This window comes from Schistocerca piceifrons, chromosome 4 (assembly GCF_021461385.2).
Source record: "Schistocerca piceifrons isolate TAMUIC-IGC-003096 chromosome 4, iqSchPice1.1, whole genome shotgun sequence".
Taxonomy (NCBI): Eukaryota; Metazoa; Arthropoda; class Insecta; order Orthoptera; family Acrididae; genus Schistocerca; species Schistocerca piceifrons.
In genome coordinates, this window is record NC_060141.1 from 192,267,464 (window position 1) to 192,292,794 (window position 25,331).

Sequence of the window (25,331 nt, forward strand, 5' to 3'; positions counted from 1 at the left end):
AGCCACCGCGTGGAGCATAAATTTGCACCAATAGCAGGATGCACAGTGCTTTTTTCCATGCCCGTGTTGGCTGATGGTAGTGCTCCCATAGCCCACCGCGCCCACATGCAGCTAGATTGGTTGCGTGACTGTAGAGACATCTGTCGGTACTACGCACTACCAAGTAGCGCAGATGCTCACGGATTTTTTTAGTCGCGCAGGAAAGGGAAATTTTGTTTTTCCTATGATTTTTGTAAATATCTTGGCGGGCCACACAAAACCCCTCCAGGGACCACATGTGGCCCGCAGGCTGCTATTTGCCCACCCCTGCTTTAGGCAATGGGATAGTGCGATTTGAAAAATGGTACATGCCATTTTATCATCAGGTTGCACCCATCTCCCTGAATAATTCCTGGTTTATAATTGAACACTAGCGTATTCCTTACCAACATCTTTTCTAGTTCATGCTTTTCCTCCATTGCTGGGCTGGATGTCTCTAAGCACTTTTCCCTCGACTTGATTTTCCCAATCTATATCGACATTGCTACTGTTATCTGCTGTTAAATCTCTCTCTCTCTCTCTCTCTCTCTCTCTCTCTCTTTCTCTCTCCCTCTCTTCCTTTGTTCCTATCCCTTTATCAAATTTAATATTATAATTATTAAAGTTCCTCTCATGATCATTTGTTAAATTACTGTTGTTGAATTTAACCCACAGATGATTACTTCCAACATTTATTCTCGTTCTTTCATTGGTAAATCTAACAATACTCTCCGTGTAACCAGCCAATCTATATCCAAAAGCACTGGTAAATTGTCAGCTACTACCAGCAAAGACTGTTGTAATATTATGTGTGAAAGAATAAGTGTTAACAACACTTTCTATTCCACCTTTTTTTTTACCTTTGGTACCAGTTAAACCGACTACTTGAACATTGATCACAGGGAAGGATGGACATTTTCCTCTATATTTGTGTCTTTCCCAATTGTCTTTGGATGATAGACATACCTGACATCCTCTATCTAACATAAAATTGATTACCTGATTTTCAACTACTCCCTGCACTATCAAAGGTGACACACTTCTCTTATGTTCCCCCTTTTTCTAATAATAACTCTTCATTCAGAGGTTGCTGGTCAGGATACCTCAAAAAAGCATTTTTATATTCATGACTATTATGGTATTAGCTGCTAGACATGGAAACGGCTTGATTATTGTCTGTGACTTCCTGTATCACAACTCCGTCATGGTTTTGATTAGTCATACCATTGCTAGTTTGGACAAAATTACTATTGATTCTACCTTCTTTTCTTGAAGTAGACTGTTCACCATTATGAATGCAATTAGTACTATTCTGCAGACGGGTATTATTCCTATTTCAGGCCATCCACAATGGTTCCTTCTCTCTCTCTTCCCATATTTATATCACTGCAGTTGTTATAATTCCCATGATCACTAGGATAATTCCTGTTATCCCTTCGGAACCTGTCTGTTCCACTTTTTGATCCAGTTTGGTAGCTCAGTTTGACATGCTCATTTCTGGTTTGTATGCTCACATGCTCTACTTCCTCTTTCTGAACTAACTAACTTCTGACAAAAGTGTATACACTTGCCTTATCTTTTCCACTACCTTAGCTGTGGTTTACCTGTTTTACTATCTACAGATTTACTTAAATACTATCTCTCTCTCTCTCTCTCTCTCTCTCTCTCTCTCTCTCTCTCTCTCAATTTGATATTATGTCCGCTTATCTGGTCTGTAACAGCCAGCAGTAGTAGGCTGATTGACATTTCCTGGGACTCTGTAGCTTTCCTAGTTTCTCAGAAAGTGTTGACAGTTCACATAAAGATTTCTCTGCACCTGTTACTTTCTTATTAACTTCATCACATTTTGTCTCAATTCTGTTATTTCCTTTTTTACAGATTGCAGCCCACTTTCTTATTTTTCTTTCTTTACTGCTTCCAGTCAATTTTTTTTAAGTTCCTCCCTATCTTTATCACCTTTTCTCTATCCTTCTTCACATGGTACTGCCCCTTTTTAATGATCTGTCCTAAGTAAGCTTTGAGTTTCTCATCCATGTTTAAAATTGTAATAAAATCAAGGATCTCAGTACTAAGTGTCTTAATTAGTCCTAAGACCAACTTTCAGTAATCATGATAAACTTAATTTCACAACCTAAGAAATTTAATTACCAACTAATCACTAGAATCCAGTAGTACCTCATACAATTAAAATTCTGCCACATCGCTTAACGTAAAATGATACTTCATACTCGTGAGTCTTTCAGCAGCTGCCACTGCTTGTTGTCTCGACTGTTGCAATTCTCGACCTTAGCTTTAGCATGCGCTAATCTTATAGCTCAGATCAATCAAGGCATAGATTTGCCTGTTCAGCAAGTCCACTACTGTTTAAGACTGACAGTAACATGGATAGACTTACACAGTACAACTAACCACAATTTAACTACTTATAAACTATCATTTAACTTCATTCAATATCTATCACTTAATACTTGAAGTTAATTTCTCAGAATGTGGTTTTACCCAAACACATCATGGAACTACAGAGTCAAAAAATTGTGTGCTCGGTAACATAACATATCCTGGACAGTCATGATCAAAAATTAATTTTGCGCTGTGCCACCATAGAAGCAGGTGTGAATAGACTGAACATTAGTATTGGGTCAATACTTTGTGTCCATTAGCATTACAGTATAGTAAAATTGATCTCTGTTGCGATCACACCTGAACTTGGATTTTCCAGTACAAATTCAGTAGTACATATACAAGCAATTAAAAGCAATTAGAGTTTCCATACATCTGACTTACTATACAAGGGTAAGTCAGTTATTATCTGCAAAGTAATTATAAAATTTTATTGTAATCGAATAGGAAACTTACAAGAACATCATTTATCGACAAGCTTTATGCTGCAGCATGCAGACGGGCATTGTCGCGCAACAACACAACACCTTTTGACAGCAATCCTCGGCATTTGCTTTGAATTGCAGGCTTTAGCCTGGCAGTAAGATTCTCACTGTAACATACACTGTTTATTGCTGTGCCTCCTTTCCCCATAATGTTCCAGTACTGGACCTTGTGCGTTCCAAAAATCCGCAAGCATCAGTTTTCCTGCAGATGGTTGGGTCTTGAACTTTTTCTCGCACGGCGAATTTGGATGTTTCCATTCCATACTATGCTGTTTACTCTCCGGCTCGTAATGATGGATCCATGTTTCGTCACCAGTAATGATCCTGTCTAAGAAGTTGTCCCCTTCGTTACCATAGTGATCCAAATGTTTTTTGCAGATGTCCAAGCGTGTTTGTTTATGCAACTGTGTGAGTTGTTTTGGGACCTATCTTGTACAAACTTTATGAAACCCAAGTCTGTTGTGGATGATTTCGTAGGCAGAAGTGTGACTAATTTGCAGTTGATGTGCCACTTCATCAATAGTTAATTGTCTGTCTAAGATAATCATTTAATGTGAATGCTCAATGGTTTCTTCTGTTGTGGCAGTAAATGGTCATATGGCTCCTTCATCGTTAATAACACTTGTGCGACCATTTTGGAATTTTTCAATCCATTCATTGACACTCCGTTGTGGCAAAACACTGTTCCTGCACTGTACCGAAAGTCGTTGACGAATTTTGGCTCCTGATATGCCTTTCAACCACAAAAAATGGATCTCTGAACATTGCCCTTCTTTGGTACAAATACACAGTGGAGTAGCTATGATTAACAGCATGGCAGCGATAATGAAGCTAACCTAGCAGCTTGAAAATTGCAAAGATATAACAACAAATAAACAAAGCATGCATCATCAACATAAAATGACAGTACTACCAAAATAAACAAAAATATAACTAAATTGTGGATAATAATTGACTTAACTTCATACATTCACAGAGATTCCTCAGTTCTTAATTGATAGCTTATAAGTATTAGTGAATACTTGGAATGTAATGACTGTATTCATTGATAGATACATAAATATATTTCAGTGAGACTATTTGATTGTAAATTTGTACACAAGTCTAGCTAGGTTTCTTTTACTGTTAAAAGTTAAACTTAGCATGCAGCATAAACTATATATTGCGGACTTGTAATAGTTTTTGTAGAAAAACCTGTTCTGACTGCAATCGTTCAAAATTAGAGAGAAGGGGGAATCCTGCTGTAACATCTCCTCCTCAGGTGTATTAAATCAATATCAGCAGCAAAAACTACTTCTGTAAACTTATTTATAAATATTATTTCCATCAAGCGAAAATAACCTCCTTTTGCTCAGTAAAATTTATGACCTCACAGAGATTAAGCTATGAGCCAAATGAGCGCTATATTTTCCTATCCGCAGTGGATTTTTTAATTTTTCTTTTATGAAAAAAATGTGATTTCTTTTTGCTTCTTACCTGTTTTGAAAAACATTTAATTTTGTAATATTTATACTGAGGTTACAAAAATCATGGGAAAGCAATATGCAAATATACAGAGGCAATAGTAACAGGTACGCAAGGTATAAAAGGGCTGCGAGTTAGTTGAGCTGTTAGTTGTACTCAAGTGATTCACGTGAAAAGGTTTCCATCACGATTATGGTGAAATGATGGAAATTAAGACTTCAAACAACTGGAAAACCATGACCTGGTCAGATGAGTCCCAATTTCAGTTGGTAAGAATTGATGATAGGGTTTAGTGTGGCACAGGCCCTTTGAAGCCTTGGAGCCAAGTTGTCAACAAAGCACTGTAGAAGCTGGTGGTTCGTTAATGGTGTGGGCTGTTTTTACACAAAATAGACTGGGTTCTCTGATCCAACCGAACTGATCATTGACTGGAAATGGTTATGTTCGGCAACTTGGAGGCTATTTGCAGCCCATTATGGACTTCCTGTTATCAAGAAGTGATGGAATTTTTATGGAGACAATGTGCCATGTCACCAGGCCACAATTGTTCCCAATTGGTTTGAAGAACATTCTGGATAATTCAAGCAAATTGTTTGGCCACCCAGATCATATGAATCCCATCAAACATTTATGGGGCATAAGGGAGAAGCCAATTCATGCACAAAATCCTGTTCTGGTAACACTTTCACAATTAAGGATGGCTGTAGAAGCAGTGTGGCTCAGTGTCCCTGCAGGGGGCTTCCAACAACTTGAGACGATACCACTTGGAGCTGCTGCACTCTGTGGGGCAATAGGTCCGACACATTAGGAGGTGTCCTATAGCCTTTGTCATCTCAGTGTATAACCTCATATCGATATATCCTTGGTCTTCAAGCAATTTTCTTACATAAAAAAATGGAAAATCCAGGATGGAATAATGACAGTATTAGAAAAGGATAGATTGCTACTCACCGTATAGTGGAGATTATGAGTTGCACAGCAAAAAGACCTCTAAAAAGTAAGCTTTTGCCCAATAGGCCTTCTTTTGAATTAGACTACCTACACATTCAAACAAACAGAGCGCTCTCTCTCTCTCTCTCTCTCTCTCTCTCCCCCTCCCCCCCTCCCCCCTCCCCCCCCCTCTCTCTCTCTCTCTCTCTCTCTCTCTCTCTCTCTCTCTCCCCCTCCCTCTCCCCCCCCCCCTCCTCCCTCTCCCCCCTCTCTCCCTCCACACACACACACACACACACACACACACACACACACACACACACACACACACCACTGTCTCTGGCTGCTGAGGCCAAATATATCCCTTTACACATGTTAATAATCTTTATCTTCCTTTAAATAACCTTTCAAACTGTTATTTCTTCTTCATTGTTACTCTTGGGATGATAAAAGTCAATGCAGGACAATTTATTGCAATTAAAAAAATGGATGGTTTATTCAAGAGGAAGCGCTTCACAAATTGAATTGACCAAGTCACCTTGGTCCACCTCTGGTGCTTATACAAGCACTTATTTGGCTTGGCATTGATTAATAGTTGTTGGATCCCCTCCTGAGGGATATCAAACCAAATTCTTTCTATTTGGCACATTAGATCATAAAAATCCTGAGCTGGTTGGAGAGCCTTTCCCATAGTGCTCCAAACATACATACTTGGGGGGGGGGGGGGGGGGGGGGAAGATCCGGTGACCTTGCTGGGTAAGGTAGGGTTTGGAAAGCGTGAAGGTAAGTGATAGGAACTTTTGCCATGTGTGGACAAGTGTTATCTTGCTGCATATTAAACCTTGAATTGCATGATATGAAGGGCAACAAAATGGGCCATGTAATATTGTCAATGTACATTGTGCTGTAAGAGTGTCATGGGTGACCAGAAAAGGAATCCTGTTGTGAAAAGAAATGGCACCTCCGACTGTCGCTCCTTATTGTCGGGCCGTATGGAGGGGGCAGTCAGGTTGGTGTTCCACCACTGTCTGTGGCTTCACCAGAACACCTTCCCTGCTCATCGGTGCGTAGTTTGAATAGAGGTTCTAGTCCAGTCATTGATATTCCAGGCCAAAGGTATGTATAGATACGCCCTGGACCATCATGGGATACCAACCTGACCGTCGTCTGCCATACGGCCCAGCAGCCAGGAGTGATGGCCTGGTGTGCCATTTCCTTTCTTAACATGGCCCATTTGGTTGTCATCCACAGTACCCTTACAGCACAGTGGTACTTCAATGATATTATGTATCCTGTTTTGATGCCCGTCATGGCAAGCTATCCTGGGCTTACATTTCTGTAACATAGTGCCTGCCTGCACACAGCGAGAGTTTCTACTGGTTGCCTTCATGCTTGCCAAACCCTGGTTTGGCTAGCAGGGTGGCTGGATCTCTCTCCAATTGAGAACATCCATAGCACTAAGGGCAGGTGCTTCAAGCCAGCTTGAGATTTTGCCAATCTAATGCGCCAATCGGACAGAATTTGGCATTATATCCCTCATCAGGAGGACATCGAACAACTCTATCAATCGATGCCAAGCTAAATAACTCCTTCCATAAGGTCTAGAGGTGGAAACGAGTTACTGACTTGCTCAATGTGTGAAGCTCCTCTCAAATAAATCATCCAATTTTTTCTGAACTTGTAATCATTTGTTTGTACATGCACATCACATCTATCGATTTCCATCTGATTTGGATAATTCATTTGTGAACATGGGACAACCGATAGGTTGCAAGTGTACAGGTGCCAGCAAATCAGCAAAAATAAACATCTACATGCCACCACCACTTTGATCTACACAATTAAACAATTTAACTGAAGTTAAACCCTCTTCAGGTGTTGGTGACGCATGCCCCACTATTAACCTCTAATTGAAAATGTTGCTCAATACTGGTAAATTAGAAATAATAGTTGCTGTACGAGTGCCTTCAATTACAGTTCCCTGAAAATAGTGGTCTTTTTTTAACTATTTCAGAGCAGATATTCATAAACTCATGAGCAAATTTACACGGTAAGTACAAGATAAGTTTTTGCTGTCCAATGCTAGGATCTGTCATCTTACGGATTCGTGCTTCGCTACCTCGGGACCCCAGCGTTTGCAGCATCTCTGCCCTTTCGTGCTGCATGTCTATCCACTTGCTATTCTTTTCCTGCTTCCTTGGGAAACATGTCTGGGATGTCTTTGGGAATGTGGTACCCATTTTCAGTAGTCGATATCAGAACAGTCTCTCCTATGTTTTTGTTTCTTTTTTCTTTCTTCATTCCCCTTTCCCTTCCCTCCTCTGCTTTGGTGTTTGAGGGTGCTTTTTTCTTCTTCCTCCCTTTGCACTCCTGAAGGCTGGCCCACATATCTGATGCATAACAGGTGAGTGGATAATTCATAATTCCAAGCCTCAGGTCAGTAGGTAGGGTTTGCATGTATCGGACTGGGCCCAGGTGATTGCCTCAGCTACTACCTTCCCAAATTGCTGATTGGTCCCTCTGTCAGATGTTAGAGAGGTGTGAACAATCACCGTAGGCAGGTTAGAAGTAGTGCGCCATAGGAGACGCTGGCAGTAATGGGGGATTTTCTTGCAATGAGCCAACCATCTTCTCCACAGTCAACATCTACTAAACATAAATGGAATGAGGCTAACAATTCAAAGACCTTCTCAGCTGCACCACGTTCCTCATAGTTTTACATACGGAATACAGTCAGTCCTTTGCTGCAGCAAATCCATTTATTATTCAGAAAGGTGTTGATGCAATTGCTAGCCCTGTAAAATCCTGCTCTCGTTTACACTATGACCCTTCATGTTTGGAGACTACTTCTGATTCTCAAGCGCAACAACTGCTTTCAGCTTCGCTCCTCCATAGGTATCCTGTTTGTGTTTAAGCCTATCGAACACTGAGTCCTTCCCGTCGTGTTATTTATACTAGGCTACTCAATGGTCTGTCTGAGGCAGAAATTCAAACATACCTCTCTGATCGGGGTTTCATTGTGGTCCATTGGGTGGTGATAAAAGATAGATGAATGCTTAGTGCCCACATGTACTATTTTTCTCACTTTTGATAGAGTGGTGCTTCTGTCTTAGATCAAAGCTGGCTTTGAAGTTATTACAGCCTGACCATATATTTAGAGTCTGATGCGCTGCTACCAGTGCTATCGTTACGACCACACTCAAATATTCTGTCAACACCCAGCCAAATGTGAAACCTGTGATAGGGATGCTCACGAGGACGATTGTCTGCCATCTCTTCCCCACTGTATCAATTGTTGTGGTGACCATGTTGCCTCCTCTCGCGATTGTCCCATTTATCTTGATGAGTGGGCTCTTCAGGAGGCCCTGGTGAAGGGAAAAGTGCCTTGCTTGGTCACTCGCAGGTTGTTGGCTAGTCAGAAACCATGCATTCTACCATCTGGCATTTACTAGTACTGTTCTTGTTACATGTCTCTCCATGAAGGACATGGCCACCTAGATATGCAACCTCAAATTCTACACCACAGTTGTAAAATCGCCCAGTGGCCCAGTAGCATCTGTATCTCCTCCTCCAGCAGTGTAAAAAGCCACCAAACTTTCGCCTCAAGGGATGAGGTCACCTGCTACACAACCAGCAGGCCAGAAAGGACAGGAGGAATACTCCCGGGAAGACATCTTACATCCCTCCACCCATCTAACAGGAAAGACTCCAAGAAATCAAACAAAAGCAAAAGGTCTTCTCCTTCGCTGATCCCGAGACTCTCTTCGATGGTGTCTCCACATTATACCCTCGCCCAGCTGACCTCTATGTCACCGTTGTGCTCTGCCAACTGTTTGCTGCCCTGAATTCTGCAGACCGACAGAAGGAAAATGCCGATGCCTCTGCAGATCTCAAGGAGCAGGATCCTCCAGCCACTGTGCCCTGTAGCAGTGAATCTTCGAAGGCTGGCACTTGGCAGCCGCTGAGGTGACACCACTTGACTTTTTTCCTCCTCCCCTTTTCTCGTCATGTCTCTCCACCAATGGAACATTCAAGGCATTCGATCCAACAAAGAGCTGCTCTTGGAATTGAAGCATTCACCTGTTTTCTGCCCCCAGGAAACAAAACTCTGTCCTCACAATCACTTTGAGTGCTTGCGTTTCTTCCTGGTCCACTTTGACCTTCCCCCTGGGGATAGCATTCCATTTTATGGGGAAGTCGTGCTGCTCATATGAGATGATGCTCATAGTCAACCCATCTCCCTGACTACCCAGCATCAAGCTGTTGCAGTCCACATTTTCTGTCCTCAGTTGACCTTTTCCTTTTGTACCATTTACATCCCTCAGTCATTAAGTGTCACCAGGGCAGACTTCCTCCAGCTTATTGGTCAACTCCACTCACCCCTTTCAGCTGCTCAGTGACTTTAATGTGCACCATCCCCTTTGGGGTTCCCGCCAAACCTGTCCGAGAGGTGCCCCTCCACCTGACCTTCTCAATCAACTTAACCTCATCTGTTTTTAACACGGGAGCACCTACGTTCCCCTCAGACTCCACACACACACACACACACACACACACACACACACACACACACACACACACACACCTCTATACACCTATTCCCATTTGGACCTCTCCTTTGGCACTGTTCAGCTTGCCCATCATCTCGAGTGGTCTGTTATTTCTGACATATACTCGAGTGACCATTTCCTGTGTGCCATCAGTTTATTGACTCCTGCCCTACCTATGTGCACACCCAAACGGCAGCTTTCTAAGGCCAACTGGAGACTTTACCTTTCCCTGGTGATTTTCGACAAACATTTCCTCAGTTGCGATGATCAGGTAGGATACCTTACAAACATTATCCTAGGTGCCGCAGAACATTCCATTCCTTGCACTTCCTGTTTACCATACTGTGTCCTGGTCCCTTGGTGGACTGAGGCATGCCGTGACACAGTTCGTGCACAGAGATGTGCTCTCTGCATTTTTAACTGTCATCTTATGATGGCAAACTGCATTCGATATAAACAGTTTCATGCACAGTCTCATTACATTTTTCAGGATAGCAAAAAAGCTAGCTGGATTTCCTTTATTAGTTCTTTTAACAGTTCCCCTCCCTCTTCTGCCTTGTGGACCAACCTCCGAGGTCTCTCTGGGACCCAGGTCCATTTCCCATTTTCTGGCCTGACAGTGGCAGATGGTGTCATAGTGGATCCTATTGATATCTCTGACACCTTGAGCCCCTATTTTCTGGAGATTTTGAGCTCCACCCTGTATCACCTTGCCTTTCTTCATCGGAAATGAGTGGAGGAGGCTTGGGCGATACCCATCTCTTCCCAGAATTGTGAGTGCTACAATGCCGCCTTTACTCTGAGGGAGCTAGATCATGCTCTCACTTCATCCCAGTCATCTGCCCCAGGGCTGGGTGATGATCGCATTCAGATGTTGCAGAACCTTTCTCTTGCAAGCAAGCCCTTTCTCCTTAATATGTACACGTTTCCCAGACACCGGCATGAAGCCATTGTCATACCCATACCCAAGCTCAGTAAGGACAAACAACTTCCTTCCAGGTATCCCCCATTTCTCCCACCAGCTGTATTTGCAAGGTGGTAGAACATATGATTCATGCCCAGCTTTTATAGTGGCTCAGGTCTTGCAATTTACTGACAACTGTGCAGTGTGGATGTCGAGTGCACCATTCTGAATTTGACCATCTTGTCATGAATGGTTTTCTGTGGAAATCCCAAACTGTGGCTGTGTTTTTTGATTTGGAGAAAACCTATGACACCTGCTGGAGGACTGGTATCCTCCATACTCTCTACATGTGGGGCTTCCGTTGCCGCCAGCCCTGTTTCCTTCAGGAATTTTTAAAAGACCGAGTTTTCAAGGTATGTGAGTATTCTGCCTGGTCAGACACCTTTATTCAGGACTAAAGTGTGCCTCAGGGTTCTGTCCTGAGGCTCATCCTCTTTCCTGTTGCCATTAACCCTGTAATGACCTGTCTCTCTCCAGGCATCTCTGGCTCCCTTTTTGTTGACAATCGAGCCATCTATTGCAGTTCTCCTTGAGCAGGGTCTTCAGTGATGTCTCTGTCATCTTGACTCATGGAACATTGACAGTGGCTTTCACTTTTCCGCCGACAAAACTGTTTTTATGGATTTCTGGTGGTGCAGTAGGTTTCTTCCACCGTCTTTACTTCTTAGCCCTGTTGCTCTTCCGTTTGTTGAAACAATAAAATTCCTTAGGGTCATGCTTGATAGGAAACTTTCTTGGTTCTCCCATGTCTTTTACCTGGCTGCCCACTGTATATGGTCCCTCAATGTTGTATGTGTCCTTAATGGTAGTTCCTGGGGAGCAGATAGGACCACCTTCCTCTGTTTGTACAGGTCCCTTGTCCGTTTGAAACTAGACTATGGCTGTTTCGTTCATGCTTCTCCACATTCGTCCCTCTTACGCCATCTCAAAACTATCCACCATCGTGGCATCCGTTTGACCACCGGCGCCTTATTACACTAGCCCATTTGAGAGTCTGTATGCACAAGCTGCCGAACTGCTGCTGTCGTAGTGCCGTGACTTTCTCTTCAACAGATACTCATACTGTTTGTCTGCCATGCCTGGTCACCCATCCTATGCCTCCTTCTTCGTTAACTCGTTTGATTACCAATATGGGGCTTGTTCCTCTTCTCTGTTACCTCCTGGAGTTCACTTTTGGCTCCTGCTCCGGCAGCTTAACTTCATGCTACCTGCCACTTTCCGGACGGGTGTGAACCCTTCACCACCTTGGCTTCGTGCAGCTGCCTGCATTCGCCTTGGCCTTCATTTGGTCCTAAGGACACTACTCTAGCCTCACTCTATTGCCGTAAGTACCATGATCTTTGCATGGACCTTCGTGGTAGTACCTTTATGTACGCAGATGGCTCTCGGACTGACCATGGCGTCAAATATGCCTTTGTCATTGGCACCAATGTATTTCAAAGTTGTCTTCCAGAACGCTACTTAGTATTTACAGCAGAGCTCTTCGCCCTGTATCAGGCCATCTGGTGACACAGGCTTTCCAATTGTGTCGTCTGCTCTGACTCCGTCAATGCCCTTCAGACCTTCTGTGTGTTGTACACAGTCCATCCCTTAGTGCAATGGGTCCAGGAAAGCTGTCACTTGCTCACTCTTGACGGAGCCACTGTGATGTTTTGTGGGTTCCTGGTCACATCGGTCTGATGGGAAACAAGGCTGCTGCCAAGGCTGCAGTTCTCATACCTTGGCCCGCTAGGTTTTCCATTCCCTCCAATGATCTGTGTGTTGCCATTGTCAGTATGTGGTGTGACTTTGGCATCACCACTGGTCTTCCCGTGATGGGAACAAACTCCATGGAATTAAACCTCTCCCAGCAGCTTGGACGACCACCTCTTTGGCCCTGTCACCATGAGGAGATCATTTTAGCTAGGTTGTGTATTGGGTACTGCCGTTTTAGCCATCACCACTTGTTAAGTGGTGCTCTCCCACCACTTTGTGCTCATTGCCCTCAACCTTTGACGGTTTGCCATTTCCTGAAGGAATGCCCCCTTTTTTTTTTTTTTTTTTTTAAAAAAAACCACTTACGTTCTCATTCATGTTTGCCGTCTGAGCTATTGGCTGTTTTAACGAACGACATGTGGGCTGTCGACCGCATTTTATTTTTTATCCTTCATAGCAATATGGTGAAAGACATTTAATCTTTAGTTCAGGACTACGGCATATTTTAAGGACCTTTCTCCGAGTCCCTATTTTTAGCTGTCTTTCCTTCTGTTGATTGGGCTTAACGTGTACTCATTTTTAACTACTTTTTTCGTCTTTGTGTTCTATGGTTCTGATATGGGCGCATGTGATCCTAGTTGTTTTTGTGCAAAAAAAAAAGAAGAAAAAAGGTGCATTTGAGACACTTACTCACTCAAGGTCAAAATCCCACCTTTACGTAACCACAAAATAGCCACAACTCGATTGTCTTAGTGTGCTAGCTGTACCTCTACCAATATTCCATGGAAAAAAAAAATACCAGTCGCCCTGTCACCAATCAGCAAATCACAGTTGCAGTCATTAATACTTGCTCTGGACAGCCTCACAAACAAACTGTTACAACAAGAAATAATTACTCAGGCCCATTAAACATAATTCACTGCATAAGATCTTCATTTACCACATGAATTATTAAATAGGTGGATCCTGTCTCTGTTAATCTGTTCCTCACCACTTATCTTGGGAGGATGTGTGACACTATAAATATCGTTGGTATTGAACCCGATAGCTTGCTCCTGATAACGATCTTAACCAAGAATATTTCGTTTGAAGACCCATACCAATCACCAGCTTGGTTAAAATGGTGCTGCCCATCTGGACAAAGGAAAAAAAGATTGGAACCATTATTTCAGGCTGATGTACTTCTTAACAATCTTAATATTATTGTTGAAGGCTGTCAGGTGCGTGGTCAGTGGCAATCTCCTGTGGTAGACAAATTCTCTGGACCTTGTGGTGACTGGTTGTAGAGCACTGTGGCAATGCTCTGATCTTGGTGTACTGATTCTGAAATTTATGGCATCTGCAGAACAAGTAGGACACTCAGATAAGAAAACTTTTACACGATCTGTCCCTCCCCCCCCTTCCACACCTTCCCCTTATGTGCGAATCATATTTCCAGATGCTGAATCAGTAAGTGAAGGCAGCACAAAAACATTGTGTGTCTGTAGTGTGACACAGCTCAAACTTATTCATCATCAGTCTTTGCTGTGTTGCAGGTCAAGATGCTGTTTGAGTATATCCCATTAAATACTGTATCTGTGGTCCTTGTCAAAAGCATTTCCATGTTAGTTTCTAAAAGCTATGTACTGATTCTTTGGAATTGCCTCATTTTTTATTTTAGTATTTATATGTTTCACATTGTCTAGTTGGGAGTACTAACTACGTTGTTGTTTTTTTTTATTAGAAGATAGTTTAAGTTAATACTTATTTGCACATGTATCAATGGTATGGCTGCGTTGTGGGGCCGAATTAGAACAGTAAAAGTGTGCTTGCGAAATCTTACTTGGATGACTGTGTCTGTCAGTATCCATTCACTTCTAACCAGTTTTATTGTTCATAGAACTGTGTAACTTGAAGAATATAATTAAGGAGAGAATATGTAAAATGGAGTAAATAAAAAAGAAATCTCTCTGTTTGGCAAAGTGCCGCAAATGTGGAGGGAAAGAGAGTTCAAAATGTGCAGATCTTCTAATTTTTGTGTCTAGGCACTGATTGCTACATAAATACACAGGCAGATCCATAGCTGCCTTCACGGTGAACAGCAACCAAGCTAACCTGATATAGAAACAGATTTCCACCATCCTCAGCCATAGGAGCACAGATTTGTTAAAAATAAGAACCAAATACAAGTTTTATGTACCTCTTGTTGCACATTGTTATCTTTATCTGGAGTGTATCAGCAAACTTCCACACTAGGATTTAGATCTTTGAGTCACGTCCAAAAAATTAAGCTCATCCTACGCAAACCCATAGTAATCATTCATGACCTGTCAGTCTCTTTGGTAGTCTGGTTGTACCTAATGTCTTGGGTCAAATTATTTCCTCCATCCCTTATAATTATTCCTCTAGTGCCTGCACCTGCTGTAAAACTTTTTGAATGCTCCCTTTTATTTGTAACATTCTTTATCGAATGAAGAGGACCATGTGAGGACACCAAATGTCATTTAGAATGAGTGAACACTGTCTCTATTGGCAATCCAAAGCAGCCCCAGCACAAACCTTATACTGCAACACAGCATTAGTTCAATTTTGTATGTTGTTGACAGCATTGTTGCCATGCCTAACATGTTTTCAATGTTCCTGAAGATGAGCCGTCATGACAGTGTGTTTTTGAAACAACAATCACAAAGTTTGTTGTTGTGAGGTTGGGGCATATAATATGAATTCTTCTTTGGTGTGCCAGTACCTCATAATTGCAGAAGGAAACTGAGGAGCTTATCACTGGTTCCCATCGTCCACTTTGCATATTCTTAATCAGTCCTTTTTTTTACGCCATCCTTTTCGTTTTGCCTCCTCCTTTTCTGCAGCTGCTATTATCCTACGTTTTTCTGTCATTTATAATTTTCTTTCATCTGATTCCTTATTTTCCATGAATCACTTCTCATTTCCTGTTGCTTTTCTTTGCCAAACTTTGTATCATATTTTCTGCCACAGTCTGTTTTTCTTGTCCATGCTCTTCTTAATCTGTTTTTCCCTTTTCTCTGCTGCATTACAGTCTCTGCCAAGTTCTAACTACTTATGTTTTCAGCACTCGTATGTCCCCACCATTTTATTGTTGATTTCCTCCTAATTTGACCTCGTGTAGCCTTTGAACTTGCAAGACTTTAATGCATAATCATTGAATTGTCACATTCCTCTTTTCCTTCACAATGAACCCTTAGGTAGTGAAAGTTTAATCAATTTCTACATCTACATACTCACTCCACAAGCCACCATGTAGTGCATGGTGGAGGGTGCCTTGTACCATTTCTAGTCGTCGTCCCCTTTCCTGTTCCTCCTGCAAATGAAGAAAGTGAAAAGTGACAGTCTACACGCCTCCATGTAACACCCTAATTTCTCTGTACATTGACAATGGTAGAATTGTTCTGCAGTCAACTGCAAATTTCTAAATTTTCTCAATAGTGTTTCATGAAAAGAATGTTGTCTTCCATCCAGGGATTCCCAATTGAATTCACAAAGCATATCTGTAATTCATGCATGGTGATGAAACCTATTGGTAACAAATCCAGCAGCACGCCTCTGAATTGCTTTTGATGTCTGCCAGATAATCTGATCTGGTGGGGATCCAACACACTTGAGCAGGACTGAAAAACGGTCGAACTAGCGTTTTATACGTGGTCTCCTTTATAGATGAGGTACTCCCAACTACCGACTTTACATGCTTGTTCAACTTCATACCACTTCACAGTGGTAAGTCTAGAATTTAATCAAAATCACTGTGTCAAGCTGCACACCACTAATACTATATTGAACGTTACAGGGTATTTTTCTCCTACTCTTCTACTTTAACTGCAATTTTTCTATCTGTAGAAGAAGCTGCCATTCATCAAGTCAAATAGAAATTGTGTTTAAATTATCCTGTTTTCTTGTACAATCACTCAATGATGCTGATGATAATTTACTGGACACTACAACATTATCAGCAAACAAACAGTTGCAGATTGCTGCTCTTCCTGTCAGTCAGATAATTTATGTATATAGAATGTGAATGACCTAAAACTAGCATTGCAAATACTGTAGAAACCGGAAGTGCTATTGATCTGTGGTTTCCACGGAATGGATTGGTAGTCAGGGGCTTGTATTTTGTAATCAATCGACAGGTTGTAAAAATACTTAAGTGTATTTTTATGCAAACACACACACTTTTAAATGGAACAGTGCCTGTTGACATTAACGAACAAAAAGTAGGTAAATTAGAGTATCAGTGGTGTTTGTTGCAGGGTTCTAGTGAGAGTTGTTTACGAGATATCATATTTTGAAAAGTTTCCGCACCGACACTTGTGCAATACCCTTGGTAGCACACACTAAAACGCAACACAAATGTATACACTAATTATGTGGGTTCTGGCCAGTAACGAGACAATTGACCATCACAGGTAGTGTTCAAAATGACCACTGACAGCAGCAATACATGTTTCCAGTCTGGTGTGGAACAACTGCTGCACACATTTCAGTGGAGATGTCCGAGCAGGCTGCTGTAATACGTTGCTGCATATCATCGAGTGTTGGTATGTTTTTGTAGACAGCATCTTTCAGCTTTTCCCGGAGGAAAAAAGTCTATAGGACATCAAATCTGGGGAATGGGCCAGCCGAGGTACAGGCCCTCTGCATCCAATTCAGTGATTTGGAAACAATTCATGAAGACATTTTTTAGTTCTTCATGCACTGTGGGATGGACAGCCATCATGTTGGTTTCTCCTAGACTGCAGAGGAACATCTTCTAGCATCTGTGGAAGATGATCTTTTAGGAGGCTCTTGTGCATGTTCAGTGTTCTGTCTATGAAAAATGGGCCTATGAGCTGATTGTTCACTATCCCACACCACATGTTTACATTTCGTGGATGCTGAAGTTCCACCTGAAGAAGCCAACGGGCATTATCAACAGACCAGTAGTGGATCTTTCATTGGTTTACCTGGCCATGATTGGTAAATATGGCTTCATCAATAAACATGACTCGTGCCACTTCCTCATGCAAACACATGGGAGTTAATGTGCTGATCAGCTGCAACAGCAACAAGAGCCTCAATTTTCTCCTCTTCTGTTGTAAGTTGTTTCCTTCTTTTTTGTTGTCTACATCTTGCACTACAACTTTCGCATAAGTGTTTGAAGAAGTTAATAAATAATTGCTGAGATGATTGACATCTATTGGGATATTTTGCTTCATACACCACACAAGAACGAACTACTTTTTCCTATACTCTCCGTACACCATGAGCATGTTGGCTTTTCCTGCATTGGGAAATCCCATTGTCCATTCACGATTCACTGTTTGGGCTGTCACACACTTGCTATCAGGTCGCAATGCGCTCAGAGAACACACAAGCACACTGTAAGCAAACACAACAACATTATACCTAGCAACTACACAGATTGAATGACAGTATGAGCCCCTGACTACCAATCCACTCATTGAAAACTGCAATTAATAGCACTTTTCTTTTCTGCAATATTTACGGTGCAAGTTTTAGATGGTACACCCTATAGAGAACAAGAGCAGTTCTATTAGATTTTCCTGGAGCGTTGCTGAAAACAACCTTGTCTCCGATGAACACTCACCATCCAGGACAGCATTCTGAGTTCTATTATTTAAGAAGTCCTGGAGTCTCTCACATATGTGGGAATCTAATCCATATGCACGGACCTCCATCAGTAGTCTGCAGTGGGGTAACATATAAAATGGTTTCTGGAAGTCTAGAAATATGGACTCTGCCTGTTGCCTGTCATCCATGGTTTGTAGGAGATCATGTGAGAAAAGGCAAGCTCAGTTTCACAAGAGCAATGCTTTCCAAATCAGTGGTGATTTGTGGACAGAAGCTTTTCTGCCTCAAGAAATTCATTATATCTGAACTTAGAATATGCTCAGAAATTCTGCAGAAATCTGAAATTAAAGATATTGGTCTGTTGGTCTTTAATTTTGCGGATCTGTTCTTTTATCCTTGTATTCAGGAATTACCTGTGCTTATTTCCAATCACTTGGGATGTCATAGTGGTTGAGAGATTCACAATAAATGCAAGCTAAATAAGGAACCAGTTTCATACTGTCTGTAAAACCAAATTGGCACTCCATCTAGACCAGGTGACTTACTTGTTTTCAATTTTTTCCACTGTTTCTATATACTAGGAATGCCTATTTTTATGTCCTTGATATGGAAGTCTGTGTCACAGTCAAATGGTGGTATGCCTGTATGAACCTCCAATGTGACTGATTTCTTAAATGTGAAATTTAAAAGTTCAGTTTTCCTTTTGCTGTGTTCTATTGCTACACCAGACTGGTCAGTGAGATAGTGGATAGAAGCTGCTTGCTTACTGATTTTTGTAGGACCAGAATTTTCTCAGATTCTCAGCAAGGTCGTAGAAAGGAGGCTTGCACGGTCAGTATTTGTGTTATTGTTGATATTTATTTTATGTGTATTAGGCTGCAGTTGAAGGCATAATTCTCTGTGTAACATTTCATATTCCAATGCTGGGGACACCATCAGAGGTTTCAATGACTTAGAAAGCAGTTGGTCTCAAACGAGCTCAGCAAGCCAATCTATTTACATGTATCCATGTAACAGTCTGTTCGTGATGTCATTAGGAAATTTTTATATGAAAAAATTTGAACGAGCAACCCTGTGGATGGCAAAGAAGAAACCCTCGTGTTGGCTGTGGTACGTAGATGATACTTTCATTATATAGACCCATGGAGAAAAAGAACTCTAAAAATGTGTAAATTTTTTGGATAATATAAATTATAATGTAAAGTTCACTATGGAAAAATGGGAAAAGAGAAAGGAGGTCGTATTTCATTTTTGGATGTACAGATACTTAGAAAACCTGACATAACTAGGGCATAAATTCTACAAAAAGACCATGTGTGAAGATAGGTACCCTCACAGAAATTCCCATCATCATACCACAGAGAACAGAGGAGTTATCGAAACATTGGTGGACTGAGCTAAAAGAATCTGTGAACCACAGCACTTGGTGGACGAGTTCAGTCATTTAAGAACTGCCTTCAGCAGAAAGGACTGCTCCAACGAAGATAGGGCCCTAGAGTGTATTAGGTTTAGAGCTTCTGATGAGAAAGAACCAACTAAAGATGAAGTTTTCCTACCATTTGTAAAAATTGTCACAGGTAGCAGTAGCAGATTTCTCAGAAAACATGGTATTGAGACAGTGTATAAACAAACAAGAAAGATGCATGCATGTTTTAACACGGCAAAGAACCTACACCCAGTGCCTTGCACTTGACGTCATGTTTACAGAGGAACTACAAAAAGAAGCTTTAACACCCAGCTTAAGGAACATGAACAGTTGTCGCCTGGGCAAGGCAGATAAATAAAAAGTACGAGGGTCTCTCCAAAAGAAATGCACACAATTTTTTTTTTTTAAATCCATCTTTTATTCTACATGTTTGAAAGTTTTACAGTGTGTAGATACATCCTTTAGGAACAATATTTTCATTTCTCCACATAATTTCCATCCCTCTCAACTGCCTTACACCATCTTGGAACCAGCACCTGTATACCCACATGGTAAAATTCTGGACCAACCTGTTGGAGCCACTGTTTGGCAGCGTGCACAAGGAAGTCATCATCTCCAAACCTTGTTCCACGAAGAGAGTCTTTCTGTTTCCCAAAGAGATGATAGTCACATACAGCCAGGTCAGGACTGTAAGCCGAGTGTTTCAGTGTTGTCCATCCGAGTTTTGTGATTGTTTCCATGGTTTTTTGACTGACATGTGGCCGTGCATTGTTGTACAACAACAAAACATCCTACTTTTGCCAATGTGGTCGAACACAACTCAGTCGAGCTTGAAGTTTCTTCAGTGTCATCACTTATACATCAGAATTTATGGTGGTTCCACTTGGCATGATGTCCACAAGCAAGAGTCCTTCGTAAACAAAAAACACCGTAGCCATAACTTTTACAGCAGAAGGTGTGGTTTTGATTTTTTTTTTCTTGTGTGAATTTGCATGATGCCACTCCATTGGTTGCCTCTTTGTCTCTTGTGAAAAATGTGGAGCCATGTTTCATCACCCGTCACAATTCTTCCAAGGAATTATTCTCCACCATTCTCGTACTGTTCCAAAAGTTTGCTGCGTACCGTTTTTCTTGTTTCTTTGTGAGCCACTGTCAACATCCTGGGAACTCACCTGGCACAAACCTTTTTTAACGCCAACACTTTCAGTATTCTGCGAACACTTCCTTCCCCTGTCCCAACGTAGCGTGACAATTCGTTGATGCGTCTGTCAGCAGTCACCAGTTCGTTAACTCTCTGCACGTTGTCTGGAGTGTGTGCAGTACGAGGCCTGCCGCTGCGAGGACAATCCTCAATATTGCCGTGCCCGCTTTCATCACGTAACCTGCTTGCCCACCGACTAACTGTACTGCAATCGACAGCAGCATCTCCATACACTTTTCAACCTCTTGTGGATGTTTCCCGCTGTCTCATTTTCACAGCACAGGAATTCTATGACAGAACGTTGCTTCTGATGAACGTCAAGTGTAGCAGCCATCTTGAAGACATGCTGTGATGGCACCACTCACGGGAACAGGTTGAACTAAGTTTGAAAACAAGTGGGAAGGATGTATCTACACACTGTAACACTTTCACACATGCAGAATGAAAACTGTATTTTTACAAAACTAGTGTGCATTTCTTTTGGAGTGACCTTCATATCAGATGATGCACTGTGACCAGGGGAGCACCAAATTCATTTCTGAGACACTGGTTTTAGCAGGATATTTTCATTAATGTGCTAGGATGTACAGAGAGGCCATAGAAATTCGAAAGCACAAAAACAACTGTAACTGAAGAGGAGGAGGACTGAAACTAGACAAGTTGTGGACCCTAGTGCTAAATAAAACAAACAGCATCAACTCAACCCTACCAAAAATTCCATAACATATGTTGATGAGACTCTGCAATCTTAGGCAATGGTCTGATAACATTATGAACCGACTGTTATGTGAATACATATACAGTTTGGGTTGATGAGCTCGTTTGAGACTAACTGTTTTATGAAATGTTAAAGCTTCTGATGATGCCACCAGTATTGGAAGATGAAATGTTAGGCACAGATTTATGCCTTGGACCCCGGCCTAACACCCATAAAACAAACATCAGCAGCAACTCTGCAAGATCTTTCACTTAGGTACGACAATGGAAATTGCATGCTTCTTGCATCAATCTTTTTATAGATTGCCCATAATTCCTCTAAGCCCATCACATTGAAACTAATTGATGCTCATTCATTGTGTAAGTAGGATGCTAACACCTGCTTACCTTTCGTATCTGCATGACACTCTTATTGATGGATTTATTAACTTCAGTAACCGTTGTCGCTGTGATGACATTGTGGGCACTCATCCCTGTCTCTACACTGACACTCATAATGTCAGGTCTGTTTGTAGGTACAAAGTGTAAAATATCTCCACTCAGTTTTTAACTGCCCAAGACAATTTTTGAAAAAGTTTTCAGGTTTACAACACTAGACTATCTGCTCGTATCATCTGTAGTGAATCCATAGATGTGCCAATCTATACTAGGTAGGTTAAAGTCACCTTCATCTAGTATTCCAGTATCCCTCTTTGTTCAAGTTTGTTCAGTTTTCTTTATATAAAGAAAAATATATGAAAAAATCATCAAAATATATGAAAACCTTTATATAAAGGTATCAGAGACTGGTGCGCACAGAATAAATGTTTTTCACAGCTTTTCTGTTACAGGTGCAGAGAATAGACTCTATTCAACAAACTTTCAGTATATTATGGGCAGAAGAACGACTGAGAATATTTACAAAAGGATTATCGGCACGTCTTGTACAGTCTGCCTGTTTTAGTTTTGCCATCATCCTGGGATACGAAAGTATTAAGAGGATGAGCATTAATGAAGAATACAAAAAACATATTAGATGGTAGATAAATGTGGGAATTAGTTTCAGTTTATGACTGTTGAACACTTTTTGTTTTAATTTATTGACTGTTATTTCATTATTACTTTATATGTTTGCTTCAACTCATTATTCATCATAATGGGTTGGCACACACAATTTTTAAACTGTGTGTATACTGTTAGTCAATCTTTAACTATGTCATCAGTTCCCTTAAGTTGTAGTCATTTGTTGAGCTTGAAAAGTATGTAAAAGAGAACAGTATAATTAAATTATTTTGAGAAAAAAATCTGCGTTGTAAATTATAAGCAATACAAAACACCCACGAAATCTCCTATTGTGTATTATGGGAAAGGACAGTGTGGTTGAGAGGACTCTGTGTGTGTGTGTGTGTGTGTGTGTGTGTGTGTGTGTGTGTGTGTGTGTTTGCATAATGCCGCACTAGGCGGGTGACCTTGAAACGAGTTCCACTCGCTGCCACCAGAGCTCGGGGGATCGCGCTCAAGTTTTAACAGAGCGCGATCCGCAGTTATTGCTCGCTTCCGGTTGCGGCGACGCCCTTCTGCTGCGCGCTGATTGGCTGGGGTGCTCTTATCAGTAGCCACATCCGCTCGAGGGGGCCCTGCCTCGCTCGTGAGGCAACAGCATGTTCATTCGACTTGAGGCAGCTGCACGATACACACAGCCATGCTTTATAGGAGGAGAAGATACAGCAGAAGGCCAAGAATGCCAGTATATAAAACTGTTGACAGCTTTAGTTTTGTACCAAATGAGGTTGTTCAAGAAGAGCTCCTGAGTGGTCATATGGCATTTGTAGGATGCAAGGTTAATTTCTCTTGTGCTACTACGGAGGTTGTGAGTGGTAATTCCTGGTTAACAATTGCTATAGTGCGAGGGAGTGATAAGCCCTTACCAGGATTGGAGTCTTATTATGATAGAGACATTATTGCCTATCGTACCTTTTCCATTGGTGTTAAAGCTTACACATCTGAATTTATCAGGCATCAGCGAGCGAGCGAGCATACTCTGACAAGGAGAAAATGTTACAGCTCAGTCAAGTTTTCAATCTTGTTCATACACTTGTCAACTGCTCAGTGCCTCAGCTATATAGAAAGTGGGTACTTTACCACTTCAATTACCAAGGTTGTACCAAATAAATTACCAGCATATATTAACAAGACTGAAAATGACGAGAAACACTGGTATATATTTTGAAATGTTTGTGGTCAATCAGTGCTCATTACAGAGATGTGCAGAAATCCAGTAGTTGGCTAGTTCACCAGGGATCTGTCTGTGTTAAAAAGACAAGTGCAATGGCATTTAAGGTCTGAAGATGTATGAAATTGGGGAGATTTAAAGTTTTTACTGCCGTTTGATATCATGGTTCTTGCTGGTATGTGCTTTTGGCACATAACATAGTGAAAATTCTTCGTAGTGTGACTTACTTGCTTCTTATTGACCTCTGGTAAGCTTGGATGCTGCATCACTGAAAAGCTATAAGATGTACAATATTATCTTTATTGCATGTTGGCACCACTTTCAGCTTAAACATCTGAATTTATCAGGCATCAGCTGAAGTTCATAACTGCTGTCATGTCTCCTAATATTTTGAGTCTAGCCAAAGGAAGATGAGGGAGAGTTGAGAAACGGAAGGAAGCTAGTATTGTAGACTCATTTATTTGCCATAACTAAATGAGTGTTCCTCAAATTGGACAGCTTTTTTTACAATCTCCTTAGTTGACATTTTAAGTAAGCTATTTTAATGGGGACCATCACACTGGACTTTGGGCTGATTACTGGACTAAAGTTATTGAAAAGAATGCAGATGCCACTGTAGTTAAGAGTTTGTATGCCTTCAGCAATGTATTCTCTCACTGAGTTGCTGCCAAGCTCTGTCAGGCAAAGTTTAAGAACTGTTAGGGTAGGTGAGCACCAATTTATACGCAAAATTTGGGCTCCTTTGTTTTATCCACTAGCCTTTGAGTGCCTTCTCTTTGATCTAAGCTCTGTACCATACCAATTGTCTGACATAACATCTGTCAGCTACAGAGGGTGCATTCATTATGCAAATGCAATGTAAAACATATCCCTCACAACATATGTAACTATTTATTATATTTAAGTGAACGTGATTCATGTTGTCACAGTGTGTGGAGTGATTGGTAATTTAAATTCTATGGTTCAAACAAACCTGTGACCATTCTTGTTGCCCCCATTTGTATATGTTCTATATCCCATGTTACTTCTGTTTGGTTAGGATCTCATACACGTAAGCAGTGTTCTAGGATACGTTGCATGTATGTTTCGTAACGAATCTCTTTTATTGACTGACTGCGTTTCCCTAGTATTCTGCCAATGAACTGAAGTCTACCACATGCTTTACTTACAACTGAGCCTATGTAATCATTCCATTTTGTATCTCTACAAATTGTTAAATCCAGATATTTGAATGAGTTAACTGACTGCTGTTGTAACTTACTGATACTGTAAAATTAAACAGTGGAAAGTCCATGTTGGAATGTCAGCATTACTATGAAAAGGATAGATTGCTACTCACTATGAAGATGACATGCTGAGTTGCAGACAGGCACAACACAACAAAAGGACTTTACACATTGAGGTTTTGGACAAAGTCTTCAACAGAAAAGAAAACCGTGTGTGTGTGTGTTTGTCTTTTCTGAAGAAAGCTTTGACTGAAAGCTCAGTGTGTAAGTCTTTTTGTTGTATCGTCTTTGCAATCTATTATTTTTTATTTTTTCATTTTGTGAAGAGCATAATTTTCCATTTCTGAACCTGTGAAGCAAATTGCCAGTCTTTACATCCTTTTGAAATCTTATTAAGATGTGACTGGATATTTGTGCAGCTTCGTTTTTCTCTCTCCAGATAGTACTTCATTACAGATAACTG

General features: G+C 41.2%; 1 protein-coding gene across 1 annotated transcript in view; it reads left to right on the top strand.

The window, feature by feature from the left end:
• Window positions 1-22,674, top strand: part of LOC124795274 (solute carrier family 25 member 44) — a 138,147-nt gene extending 115,473 nt beyond the window's left edge. Inside the window, exon 6 of the mRNA XM_047259220.1 lies at window positions 22,261-22,674. Within this exon, the coding sequence (XP_047115176.1) occupies window positions 22,261-22,452 (192 nt within the window). The 3' untranslated portion in view covers window positions 22,453-22,674. The remainder of the gene's footprint in view (window positions 1-22,260) is intronic.
• The last annotated feature ends 2,657 nt before the right edge of the window (window positions 22,675-25,331 follow it).